The sequence below is a fragment of the Oreochromis aureus genome, linkage group 3 (genome assembly GCF_013358895.1).
Source record: "Oreochromis aureus strain Israel breed Guangdong linkage group 3, ZZ_aureus, whole genome shotgun sequence".
NCBI lineage: Eukaryota > Metazoa > Chordata > Actinopteri > Cichliformes > Cichlidae > Oreochromis > Oreochromis aureus.
The window spans coordinates 102,876,336-102,888,956 of record NC_052944.1 but is presented as its reverse complement, the minus strand read 5'-3'; the positions used below and the strand labels follow the sequence as shown (position 1 = coordinate 102,888,956).

The 12,621-nt window shown below is 43.5% G+C and overlaps 1 protein-coding gene and 1 pseudogene across 1 annotated transcript; both read right to left on the bottom strand.

Moving 5' to 3' along the window:
• LOC120434883 overlaps positions 1–12,621 on the bottom strand; it is a 145,297-nt pseudogene that overhangs the window by 90,301 nt on the left and 42,375 nt on the right.
• Positions 5,698–8,243, bottom strand: LOC116331811 (E3 SUMO-protein ligase ZBED1-like). Its single transcript, XM_039609010.1, has 3 exons — positions 7,996–8,243; positions 7,467–7,728; positions 5,698–7,166 (listed from the first exon to the last, which is right to left on the bottom strand). Exons 1-3 carry the CDS (start codon positions 8,175–8,177, stop codon positions 5,805–5,807), a joined length of 1,806 nt encoding a protein of 601 aa, XP_039464944.1. The 5' UTR covers positions 8,178–8,243; the 3' UTR covers positions 5,698–5,804.

Below are 12,621 nucleotides of genomic sequence, written 5' to 3'. Positions count from 1 at the left end.
TGAGGTTTGTGTGTACTGTGTTTGTGTCGATTGTGAGTTGACAGGAATCTGATGGAGAGAACAAACACAATCCAGCTGCAGTTATTGATCCATCATCTGTTCATTGATTGACACTTTGATGATGACTCCTGACATCAGAGATGTGAATGAGTGATGTGACAGTTTAAGGATGGTTGAATGTGTGATGGTTTGTTTTCATGAATCACATTAAAAAAACACTTACACTTCCTCAGACCTGGTCTCAACCATTGGACTCCAGCAGGCTTCACTCTGAAAGGAGGAGGGGGGTCAGACCAGCACAGTCTCTTTCAGCATGCACACATTGATATTACATGGCTCTCATACACATACTATTCAATACTGATAAAGGAACAGCCCAACATTTTCACAAATACACTTCAATCCATTTGTGGATGGATCAAACTGCTGGTGATTTGGATTAATCTTGATCTGTCAGTCCATTGAAGCATTTGTTGGATTTGAAAATAATCAACTTATGTTGGGAGGGAACTGAGGAGCCAGGAAGACAGCGGCTCCTGACGGCATCAGCTCAAGGGTTGTCAGGTCATATGCAGATCAAAAAGTGTGGGGTGATGGAGCACATCTTCAACTTGAGCCTGAGGCTGGGGAGAGTTCCACGGCTCTGTGTTGTACCAGTGCCGAAGACTCCATGTCCAAAGGACTTCAACAGCTGGTGGTGGCTCGGATATCCCACCTGATGAAGACCCTGGAAGGGCTGGTCCTGGCACAGCTTCGGCCCCTGGACACACTTCACTTACTGGACCCACTTCACTTTGTCTACAAGCCTGACATTGGAGGGGATGATGCCATAATTCACCTCCTACATCATTCCCTCTCTCACCTGGACACTGTTTGGAGAACTGTGAGAATCATGTTTCTTGATTTCTCCAGTGCCGTTAACACCAATCTTCCCACAGTTCTGAAGTACAAGCTTGAGCACTCAGGAGTGGGACATCACTTCACTACTTGGATACTGGACTACCTCACCAACCAACTACAGTACATGAGAGCTCAGGGCTGTATGTTGGACAGGGTCATCTGGAGTAGGAAGAACCCACAGGGAACTGTTCTGGCACTGTTCCTCTTCACCATCTCCAATGCAGACTTCTCCCACAAGTTTACCCAGTGCGTCCTTCAGAAGTTCTCTGATGACTGTGCATTAGTCGGCCTCATGACTGATGGGGGCGACAGGGAGTACCGAAAACCCACCCATGACTTTGTGGACTGGTGCCAGCAGAACTACCTCCAGATCAACACTAGAAAAAAGAAGTAGCTGATTGTAGACTTCCAAAGGCACACACATCCTCCACAGCCTCAATGTCCAAGGTATGGATATTGAGGCTGTGGATAGCTACAAGGTACCTTGGTGTTCATCTGAACAATAAACTGGACTAGACTCACAATTCAGACACCCTCTACAGAAAAGGGCAGAGAAGGCTGTACCAGTTGCGGAGACTCAGGTCTTTTGGAGTGAAGTTCCCTCTCCTGAAGACCTTCTACGACTCTGTGGTGGCCTCAGCCATCTTTTATGGTGTGGTCTGCTGGGGCGTCAGCATCTTTGCTGGTGACAGGAAGAGACTGAACAGGGTGATCTGGAGGGCCAGCTCTGTTTTAGGATGCCCTCTGGACCCAGTGGAGGTGGTGAGTGACAGAAGAATGGTGCCTAAGCTGTCATTCCTGTCGGGGATGACAGTTTAGCCCCATACAAGAGACTCTGACGGCACCCCATACAGGAGTATCTGACAGCACTGAGCAGTGCTACCCAAGATGTGGGACAGAGATGTTAATCTAAAGAGCTTGGAAAGAAAAGCAACTGGACCTGTTTAAGTTTCTTAAATACATTTCACCTCTTATCCGAGAAGCTTCTTTGTTTCAAAAATGAAATGGAAATTCTCAAGTATTCAAACCCTAGCGGGAGTTTTCCCTCAAGAGTGTTTACAAATAGCAACTTCATAAACGCATGGCACAACATAGACAAGCCACCTTGGCAGGAAACATTTTTATCTAAAGGATGAAGGTCACTCTTCACTCGTTCGAGGATGGCAATATTTTTTGGGGGGGCTTATCACACTGCCTGCCACCTCCAATGCAGTTTTGAGATCTATTCCCCACCTCTACCCCGACTTACATCTTACACATCTTGTAGTACGTGACCTTGATGTGTCATATAATAGGGTGAGCCAAGATTTCAACCACAAACCTCTGCTAATAATGACTCGTGCCTTGCTTTTTTTACACCTTGGCTCGTGTGATGAGGCATGTAAAAGAAAAAAACACCCCTTCATGTGTGACATGTGACATCTGCATGAAACAATCAGGAACTGAATGTAGGACACAGCAGATGTTTCCAGCTCTTCCTCCTCTATCAGACATTCTCTCCATACCTGAGAGTGTCCAGTCTCCAATGTGGATCCTTCAGTACAGCCAACAAACTCTGGACTGAGTTTCCTGGATGATTAAAGCTCAGGTCCAGCTCTTTCAGGTGGGAGGGGTTGGAGCTCAAAGCTGAAGCAGAGAAGTACAGCCTTCCTCTGTGATCAGGCAGCCTGATAGACTGTATAAACACAAAACAACAAAACGACAATACATGTGTTAACACTTCAAAAAAAATATGGTTTATTTTTAATCACTTTTTCTTTTATTTCAGATAAAATATCCATCCATCCATCCATCTCTCTCTCTCTCTCTCTCTACAAACACACATATATATATATATATAGACATACATATACAGTGGCTTGCAGAAGTATTCAGCCCCCTTGAACTTTTCCACATTTTGTCACATTACAGCCACAAACATGAATCAATTTTATTGGAATTCCACGTGAAAGACCAATACAAAGTGGTGTACAAGTGAGAAGTGGAACGAAAATCATACATGATTCCAAACATTTTTTACAAATAAATAACTGAAAAGTGGGGTGTGCGTAATTATTCAGCCCCCTGAGTCAATACTTTGTAGAACCACCTTTTGCTGTGATTCCAGCTGCCAGTCTTTTAGGGTATGTCTCTACCAGCTTTGCACATGTAGAGACTGAAATCCTTGCCCATTCTTCTTTGCAAAACAGCTCCACAACTGCCCTGTGACGGCCTCAGAGGTTGTCTAAGAGAATATTGGGAGCAACAACACCATGAAGTCCAAAGAACACACCAGACAGATCAGGGATAAAGTTATTGAGAAATTTAAAGCAGGCTTAGGCTACAAAAAGATTTCCCAAGCCTTGAACATCCCACGGAGCACTGTTCAAGCGATCATTCAGAAATGGAAGGAGTATGGCACAACTGTAAACCTACCAAGACAAGGCCGTCCACCTAAACTCACAGGCCGAACAAGGAGAGCGCTGATCAGAAATGCAGCCAAGAGGCCCATGGTGACTCTGGACGAGCTGCAGAGATCTACAGCTCAGGTGGGGAATCTGTCCATAGGACAACTATTAGTCGTGCACTGCACAAAGTTGGCCTTTATGGAAGAGTGGCAAGAAGAAAGCCATTGTTAACAGAAAACCATAAGAAGTCCCATTTGCAGTTTGCCACAAGCCATGTGGGGGACACAGCAAACATGTGGAAGAAGGTGCTCTGGTCAGATGAGACCAAAATGGAACTTTTTGGCCAAAATGCAAAACGAACACACCATCCCCACTGTCAAATATGGTGGTGGCAGCATCATGCTCTGGGGGTGCTTCTCTTCAGCAGGGACAGGGAAGCTGGTCAGAGTTGATGGGAAGATGGATGGAGCCAAATACAGGGCAATCTTGGAAGAAAACCTCTTGGAGTCTGCAAAAGACTTGAGACTGGGGCGGAGGTTCACCTTCCAGCAGGACAACGACCCTAAACATAAAGCCAGGGCAACAATGGAATGGTTTAAAACAAAACATATCCATGTGTTAGAATGGCCCAGTCAAAGTCCAGATCTAAATCCAATCGAGAATCTGTGGCAAGATCTGAAAACTGCTGTTCACAAACGCTGTCCATCTAATCTGACTGAGCTGGAGCTGTTTTGCAAAGAAGAATGGGCAAAGATTTCAGTCTGTAGATGTGCAAAGCTGGTAGAGACATACCCTAAAAGACTGGCAGCTGTAATTGCAGCAAAAGGTGGTTCTACAAAGTATTGACTCAGGGGGCTGAATAATTACGCACACCCCACTTTTCAGTTATTTATTTGTAAAAAATGTTTGGAATCATGTATGATTTTCGTTCCACTTCTCACGTGTACACCACTTTGTATTGGTCTTTCACCTGGAATTCCAATAACATTGATTCATGTTTGTGGCTGTAATGTGACAAAATGTGGAAAAGTTCAAGGGGGCCGAATACTTTTGCAAGCCACTGTATATAGAGAGAGACATACATATATATTTATGTATACACACATATATGCAGCAGCTGGATAGCGCCTAGACCCCCCGTGCTAAGCAAGTCTACCACAGACATGAGCGAGACAGATAAATATGAAGGCATGCTGGATTAACAAGGTCCACGTTTGATGTTGAGAAAGTAAGGAAGTAATTTTTTTTTTTTTTTGTATGGCACCTTTCAAGATAGAAATCACAAAGTGCTTCACAGACAAGCTAAAACATAAAAACATAAATCAACCAAAAGCAAGTTTTCAAAGATGAGTTTTTAGCTTTTTTTTTTTTTTTTTTTTAAGAAACCACTGAGTCCACAGATCTTAGGCTTAAAGAAAGGGAGTTCCAGAGTCTGGGGGCTACAGTTACAAAAGCTCTGTAGCCTTTCATTTTCAGCTTTGTATAATGGACAACCAGCAAGCCCTGATCACATGACCTCAGGGACCTGCTGGGGATGTAAGGATGTAAAAGATCTCTGACATAGGTTGGTGATTGTCCATGCAGAGCCCTGAATGCCAAAGTGAAAATCTTAAAGTGGATTCTGAATTTTATGGGGAGCCAGTACAACTGGATCAGCTGAGGTGTAATGTGAGAGTATTTAAAAGACTTGGTCAGAAGCTTTGCAGCAGCATTCTGAACAACTTGTAGATGATCCACAGAGGCTTTACATATACAAGTCAGCAAAAAATTACAATCATCCAAATGAGATGAGACAAATGCATAAATGACCATTTGTAATTCTGCGTGTGATTCAATGGGACTCAGCTTAGCAATATTTTTTAAATGATACAAACAGGAGCAAACCAATGATTTAGCATGAGTGAAGAAACCAGGGCACTCTGATGAGAAGTGGGCTACTAGAACAAGAAGGCATCGGTTGGCAAGAGATGAAAATAGGGCGTTGTTGGAATGCTACTACGCAAGTAACCCTGGTGGAATGGGTTATATCAATAGGATGAGGGACCAGTGGAAACTTGGATACCCAACATCCACATTGATGGATACAGCAAGGGGGGAGCCAAGACGATGGGTCAGGGGGGAGATATCATCCCCACTAGGGCTGCCACAAACGATTATTTTGATAGTCGACTAGTCACCGATTATTCTTGCGATTAGTCGACTAATCGGATCATGCATCCATTGGACGTAAAACGTACAGATTATTGCAGCAGCATGCATCTGCTCTTATATAACTATCATTAGCTTACAGCTTTAAGTGTTTAAGGTATGTGAAACTAAAAATAAAGACAAGATGATAGTTTATTAAACTTTTAATGAAATTTCAAGTTTGAAGCAAACCAAAAAAATATAACAATAGCATTTTGTGCTCAGTCCTCACAACTATACTTAACATACAACAACTATAACTTTGGGACTATATAGTCAGTATAGCAATCTACACGAGATTATTGTTCATAGCCAGGAAAGTTAGCTTTTCTACATGTTCTGCAGAAAGGCTTGCTCTCTTTGAGAGCAGATGTTCCCTGCTGTGGAGAAGATCCGCTCCGATGGGGTGGAGGTTGCAGGAATGCACAGAAAAGATTTAGCTAGCTTTGATAGTGTGGGGAAACGTCCCTCATTTTCGCTCCACCATTTAAGAGGATCATCCTTTTTAGAAACTGTGGCTTCTTTAAAGTACAGCTGAACTTCACTTCTCACAACTTGGACATCTTGGTCCTCCTTAGATGCTGCTTCCTCATTGTCACCCTGACTGTCTGTGTCAGACTCAAGGAGGTTGTCCAGAGCAGTCTTTTCAGTTCTACCTGAACCATTGTCTGTCTGCACTTTTGCATGCTCATGTGTCCCAGCATTTGCTTCTTTGACAGCAAGCACTTCAACAGTCCCCTGCACTCTGATGACATCTTCAGGAGCCAAAAACTTCAACTTTCTGTATCTGGGGTCCAAGGCAGCTGCGAGAATAACAGGGTTTTCTTTATCTGCTGAGAAAGTGCATATACTCCCCCATCTCTGTTTTATGCCTTTTTCTGCACTGGCAATGAAAGATTTTCCTGAGCTTGTCTCCAGTTGGCTTTGGTGTACAGCCCGTGTCAGCCCTTTGACCACCTGTGGAAGACCTGAAACTGTTGTGTACTGCTGTCCACTAAGGTAAACAGTAGCAGTCTCAAAAGGTGCCAAACCTTGCTTCAGTTCTTCAAGTAGCGCCCACTGGTCTGGCTTCAAGTCGAAATAGTGTTTCCCCCTTGGCGTTACCTCGGGATCTGAAAGGGTGGCAGTGAGAGGCCAGCGCTGTTCGAGGAGTCTCTCTATCATGTGGAATGTACTATTCCATCTTGTACTGACATCTTGGATCAGTGTATTTTTCTTCACATTCATTTGCTCCTGTTTCATTTTTAGTCTTGTACTAGCCAGCTCGCTTCTCTTAAAGTGCTCCACTAGCTGCCTAGCAGCACCTAGTGCTCTGCTTATGGTGGTGTCTTTGAGAGCAGTATTGACTATGAGCTGGAGTGTGTGTCCAGCACAGCGGATAGAGGCCCATCCATGTTTTTCTTCAAGCAGTCGCATTGCTGCCACCATATTGGAACCACTGTCATGTACTACTGCTTTTATTTTGGCAGGCAAGATCTCAAACTTTGTTAGCACCTCTTCCATCCATGTCACTATATTGGCACCAGTATGCCTCTCCTCAAGAGGCATGGTATCAAGGATGAAGCTCTTCATCTTCCAATCTTCACTCAGGAAATGGCAAGACACACCCAGGTAGGCTTCTGTTGCACGACTGGTCCAGACATCAGCAGTCAGGGTGAAGAAACCTTTGACACCACCAAGAGTCTGCTTTACCTAAAGATATGAGATGATTTGGAACAATAGTAAGCATTAGGGAAATATATTACAGTATATTTTTTTTCAGTTACATCAAATCCAGTTACGTATGTTAAACAACAAACATTCAACATATCAGTAAAAGACAAAACAAAAAAAAAAAACAACTTTCCATTACATGCTTTAACCAAGATTAATTTATTGGTTGCTCAGTCAGCAAGCTCTTAATATTATTTCATCATGAAATGTATTAAATTCTAATACAAATTGCTATTTTGTGTTTGTGGTGTGAGAGAGTGGAGAGAAAGAGAGACCAACCTTCTCAAAGGTAGCATCATATTTCTTTTCCATCAATTTGGTGAAGTGGGATCGGCCTGGTAGATAGTTATCATGGTAATCTGGGTTGAACTGCTTGATCATCTCTTTGAAACCTTGATCATCAACCATAGACAGGGGTCTCATGTCCGTCACCAACATGTTTAAGATTGATTCAGTCAGGACATCTGCTTGCCGAGGTGTACACGTTGGTGGCTTGGTGACAAAGTCGTCCATTGAAGACGAACGTATTTTTTTAGCAGTCCTGAAACACAACGTTAACAGCTATTAATATGAGCAATAATAAGTAGTGCTCTCAGCGTTAATCTCGTCAATACGACGTTAATGCGGCAAATCCCCGTTAGCTCGATAACACGGTGCGAGGGCTGCACGGCACTGACTAACGGGGATTTGCCGCGTTAATGCGGTTATGGCGTTAACATCATATTAACGAGATTAACGCTGACAGCACAAATAATTAGCAGCTTGCTGTTTACGATAATGTTAGCAGCTAACTAGCCAATTAGCTTACCGAGGCGACTGTACCACTTCGTCGTTGGATGCCACAACGTGCTTCCTTTTTAGATGCTCGTGCATCGCTGTTGTACTGCCATGGAAGGCAAGTTCCATTTTGCAGATTTTGCATTGGACATTCTTTTCTTTTGTTTGGTCAAAATGCTCCCAGACTTTCGAGTTCCGTTGCCGAGTAGCCATGATAACGGAGACTGCTTCTTCTTCTTCGTCCTTGGCGTTTATCCTTGTACACGCAGTGCTGCCATCTTCTGTTTCAGTCCGTTATTACACTCTTAAATCCTACTTGTATTCCTGCACCTTTCAGGATTTTACGGCATTTAAACGATGCGTCGACTATTAAATTAGGCGTCGACGATTTTGATAGTCGACGTAATCGTGACTAGTCGACTAATCATGGCAGCCCTAATCCCCACCCGACATTGGGTACCAAACCCCAAGTGCAATAGAAGAAGGATCATTGAGTACGAGAGGAACTGAACTGAAAGATATGATCATGCGAATTGTAAAACCGGGATCCTCCATAGCCAATTAACACGACTAAGTGAAGTACCCTCAGAAGATCTGCTAGATGAGTGCAGCACTACGGACAATATCCATGGCATAGTTCATACCTGCTGGCTCAAGAAGCTGACTGCACTCCATGAGTGCCTGGCAGTACAAATGAACCAGCTGCTAGTTGATGAGAGATACCCGGAATGACTAATCGAAGGCCGGACAGTCCTGATCCTCAAGGAACCCCAGAAGGGACCAGTCCCATTGAACTACCGACCAATAACCTGCCTCAGTACCACATGGAAGCTCCTGTGAGTCAACATAGAGGCTAAGATGAACAGGCACATAGTTTAATACATGAATGGGGCATAGAAAGGGATTGGCAAGAATACCAAAGGTACGAAACACCAGCTACTGGTAGACCAAGCAGTCGCTCGAGACAAGATAAACAGGACCCTGAGAGCCTTCATCAGGAACTCAATGGTGATGTGGCATACAACACTAGAGGGCAACTTCAAGCCCATAGCACAAGTCACCATCAAGTGCGGGATCTACCAGCGCTCTGTCCGCATGTGCCCCTGCACGTTATGGACCACCGGCTGATAGCAGAGATGGCTGATATCTAGAAATCCTACCAGTGGCTGAACAGAGCATAAATGTAATGCCATAACCAGGTGGCCATACAAAAACATCTGTTCCAAATATGGCCTGGAAGTCCAGAGGTCAAAATGGGAGACACCCCCAAGGGTGGTGGAGAATGACTGAGCTAAGATCCTTTGGGACTTACAGATTCAGATGGAAAAAATGATGATGGATAACCAACCAGACATAGTGGTGGTAGACAAATGGAAGAAGACGGCCGTAGTGATAGATGTAGCGGTTCTGAATGACAGCAACATCAGGAAGATGGACCATGAGAAGTTTGAGAAATACCAAGGGCTCGGAGAAGAGCTCGAGAAAATGTGGAGGGTGAAGGTAACAGCAGTGGTACTCGGAGGTCAGAGCTTATTCTTCCTGGAGCACTAGGTGCTGTGACTCCCAAGCTAGGTGAGTGGCTCAAGCAAATCCCAGGAACAACATCAGAGATCTCTGTCCAGAACAGCGCAGTTCTAGGAACAGCTAGGATACTGCGCAAGACCCTCAAGCTCCTAGGCCTCTTTTAGAGGACCTGAGCTCGGAGGATCGATCACCCACAAGGGCGAGAGGGCAATTTGTGTTTAAAAACATATTAGAAACCAAACTGTAAACTCCTGGAGAAGACTGAGATTTAAAGATCTTATTTGTTTAGGTAGAAATAGTCAGTTTCACCAGGTTTTTTTGAGTAACACCAAAATAAATCAAATTCTGATGTATAAAAAGAAAACACTCATGAGTCGACTAATGAATCCAAATCAAGACTGATTTGACAAAACAGTAAGATGTACCTTTGCTTAATCTTTCTTTTACCTTGTGTCAAAATGGCCTACTGACCAGTATAATTTATCAGGTTTTTTTTTTTTCAAAAGGCCAAGGAAAACCAGTTATAACAGAGAATTTACACAGTAGTTAGTGTGAAGGTTTTTGTTTGTTTATTTTTGTTTGGTGTGTGTTAGAAAAAAATGGACAATGATGAAAGGTGACAAATACTGCCAAAAAGCCACTAAACTGAGACAGAGGCATAAATGCTGTCTCCACATGAACAGCAGGTGGAGTGATATGTGATATGTTCTCCGCTGTCTTGCCACGGACAGAATGGAATTTTTGAGGTGGCACAAATCATTTATGTGGCATCCTACTGTGAAACCTGATTGTTTTGTCTTTATTTTAAAACAGTTTTGCAAAAAAACACCAAAGCATTGTATTTAAATGCATGTATAAAACTTTGTTTTTCTATAAATTATAGTTCTGTATTAATTTTGCAATGTATTGTGCAGTATAATACAGAACTATTTTAGGTTGTGTTAATACAGTATGTCAAAATGAAAAAACAAAGGAACGGCAAATTAAACGTGAGCTTGTGTTGAATACAATGCACCAAACAAGACATTTTCTTTTAAGGTAAAACAGAAATATAAAATTAAAATTATTAAAAAACTGCCAATTATACCTTTGATTGCTGAAGGATAAATGACTGTCTGAATTCTAACCTGAGAGTTTCCAGTGTACAATAAGGACTCTCCAGTTCTGCAGACAGAAGCTTCACTCCTGAATCCTGCAGATCATTGTTACTTAGGTCCAGCTCCATTAGACTATGGGAATGGGAGCTCAGAATTGGGGACAGACCATCACAGCTTCTCTCTGAGAGGTTGCAGCCACTTAGTCTGAAAAATTATTATTGAAATTAGTTTTATTGTTTCATGAAGACAAAACAAATACATTTTTCCCTGTGTGCTTGGATTTGAACAAATATGAAAAAAATTACATATTTACTTACAGAGCTTTGTTGGATGCTTTGACCACTGGCAGCAGCTTCAGAAGAGCCTCCTCTGAAGCAGAGTATTTCTTCAGGTCAAACACATCCAGATCTTCTTCTGATGACAGTAAGATGAAGACCAGAGCTGACCACTGAGCAGGAGACAGTTCATCTGTGGAGAGACTTCCTGATCTCAGGGACTGTTGGATCTCCTCCACTAGAGAACGATCATTCAGTTCATTCAGACAGTGGAACAAATTGATACTTTTCTCTACAGAGAGACTCTCACTGATCTTCTTCTTAATGTACTGGACAGTTTCCAGATTGTTATGTGAACTACTTCCTGTCTGTGTCAGCAGACCTCGTAGGAGAGTGTGATTGGTCTGCAGTGAAAGACCCAGGAGGAAGCGGAGGAGCAAGTCCAGGTGTCCATTTGGACTCTGTAAGGCCTTGTCCACAGCACTCTGGTAGAAGTGTTTCTCTGTAGATTCTCTTGTTTCAAACTTCTGGGAGGTTGTTTGTTTTTCTTCCAGCAGATTGAATCCAGAGTTGATGAAGGTCAGATGGACATGAAGAGCAGCCAGAAACTCCTGAACACTCAGATGGATGAAGCAGAACACCTTGTCCTGGTACAGTCCTCTCTCCTCTTTAAAGATCTGTGTGAACACTCCTGAGTACACTGAGGCTGCTCTGATATCGATGCCACACTCTGTCAGGTCTGATTCATAGAAGATCAGGTTTCCTTTCTGCAGCTGATCAAAAGCCAGTTTTCCCAGAGACTCAATCATAATCCTGCTCTCTGGACTCCAGTGTGGATCTGTCTCAGCTCCTCCATCATACTTGACCTTCTTCACTTTGGCCTGAACCACCAGGAAGTGGATGTACATCTCAGTCAGGGTCTTGGGCAGCTGTCCTCCCTCTATGGTTTTCAGCACATCCTCCAGAACTGTAGCAGTGATCCAGCAGAAGACTGGGATGTGGCACATGATGTGGAGGCTTCGTGATGTCTTGATGTGGGAGATGATCCTGCTGGCCTTCTTCTTATCTCCAAATTTCTTCCTGAAGTACTCCTCCTTCTGTGGGTCAGCGAACCCTCTGATTTCTGTAACCAGGTCAAAACACTCAGGAGGGATCTGATTGGCTGCTGCAGGTCGTGTGGTTATCCAGACGTGAGCAGAAGGAAGCAGTTTCCCCCTGATGAGGTTTATCAGCAGCACATCCACTGAGGTGGACTTTCCAGGGTCAGTTAGGAGTTTAGTTTTGTGGAAGTCCAGAGGAAGTCGACACTCATCCAGACCATCAAAGATGAACACAACCTGGAAGTCTTCAAAGCTGCAGATTCCTGCTTCTTTGGTTTCAGTAAAGAAGTGATGAACAAGTTCCACCAAGCTGAACTTTTCCTCTTTCAGCACATTCAGCTCTCTGAAAGTGAATGGAAATATGAACTGGATGTCCTGGTTGGCTTTGTCTTCAGCCCAGTCCAGGGTGTATTTCTGTGTCAAGACTGTTTTCCCAATGCCAGCCACTCCCTTTGTCAGCACTTTTCTGATTGGTTCATCTCTTCCAGGTGAGGCTTTAAAGATGTCTTCTTGTCTGATTGTTGTTTCTGGTCTGTCTGGTTTCCTGGATGTTGTTTCAATCTGTCTGACCTCATGTTCATTATTGACCTCTGCAGTCCCTCCCTCTGTGATGTAGAGCTCTGTGTAGATGTGATTCAGAAGCGTTGGGTTTCCTGCTTTA

Bases quoted from the DNA above. Each gene is read 5' to 3' on its own strand.
- LOC116331811 (XM_039609010.1), bottom strand. From the start codon at position 8,177: ATGGCTACTCGGCAACGGAACTCGAAAGTCTGGGAGCATTTTGACCAA. The intron at 7,729-7,995 runs GTAAGCTAATTG...GTTGTGTTTCAG, and splicing joins GAAGTGGTACAGTCGCCTCG to GACTGCTAAAAAAATACGTT. The intron at 7,167-7,466 runs GTTGGTCTCTCT...TCATATCTTTAG, and splicing joins ATGATGCTACCTTTGAGAAG to GTAAAGCAGACTCTTGGTGG.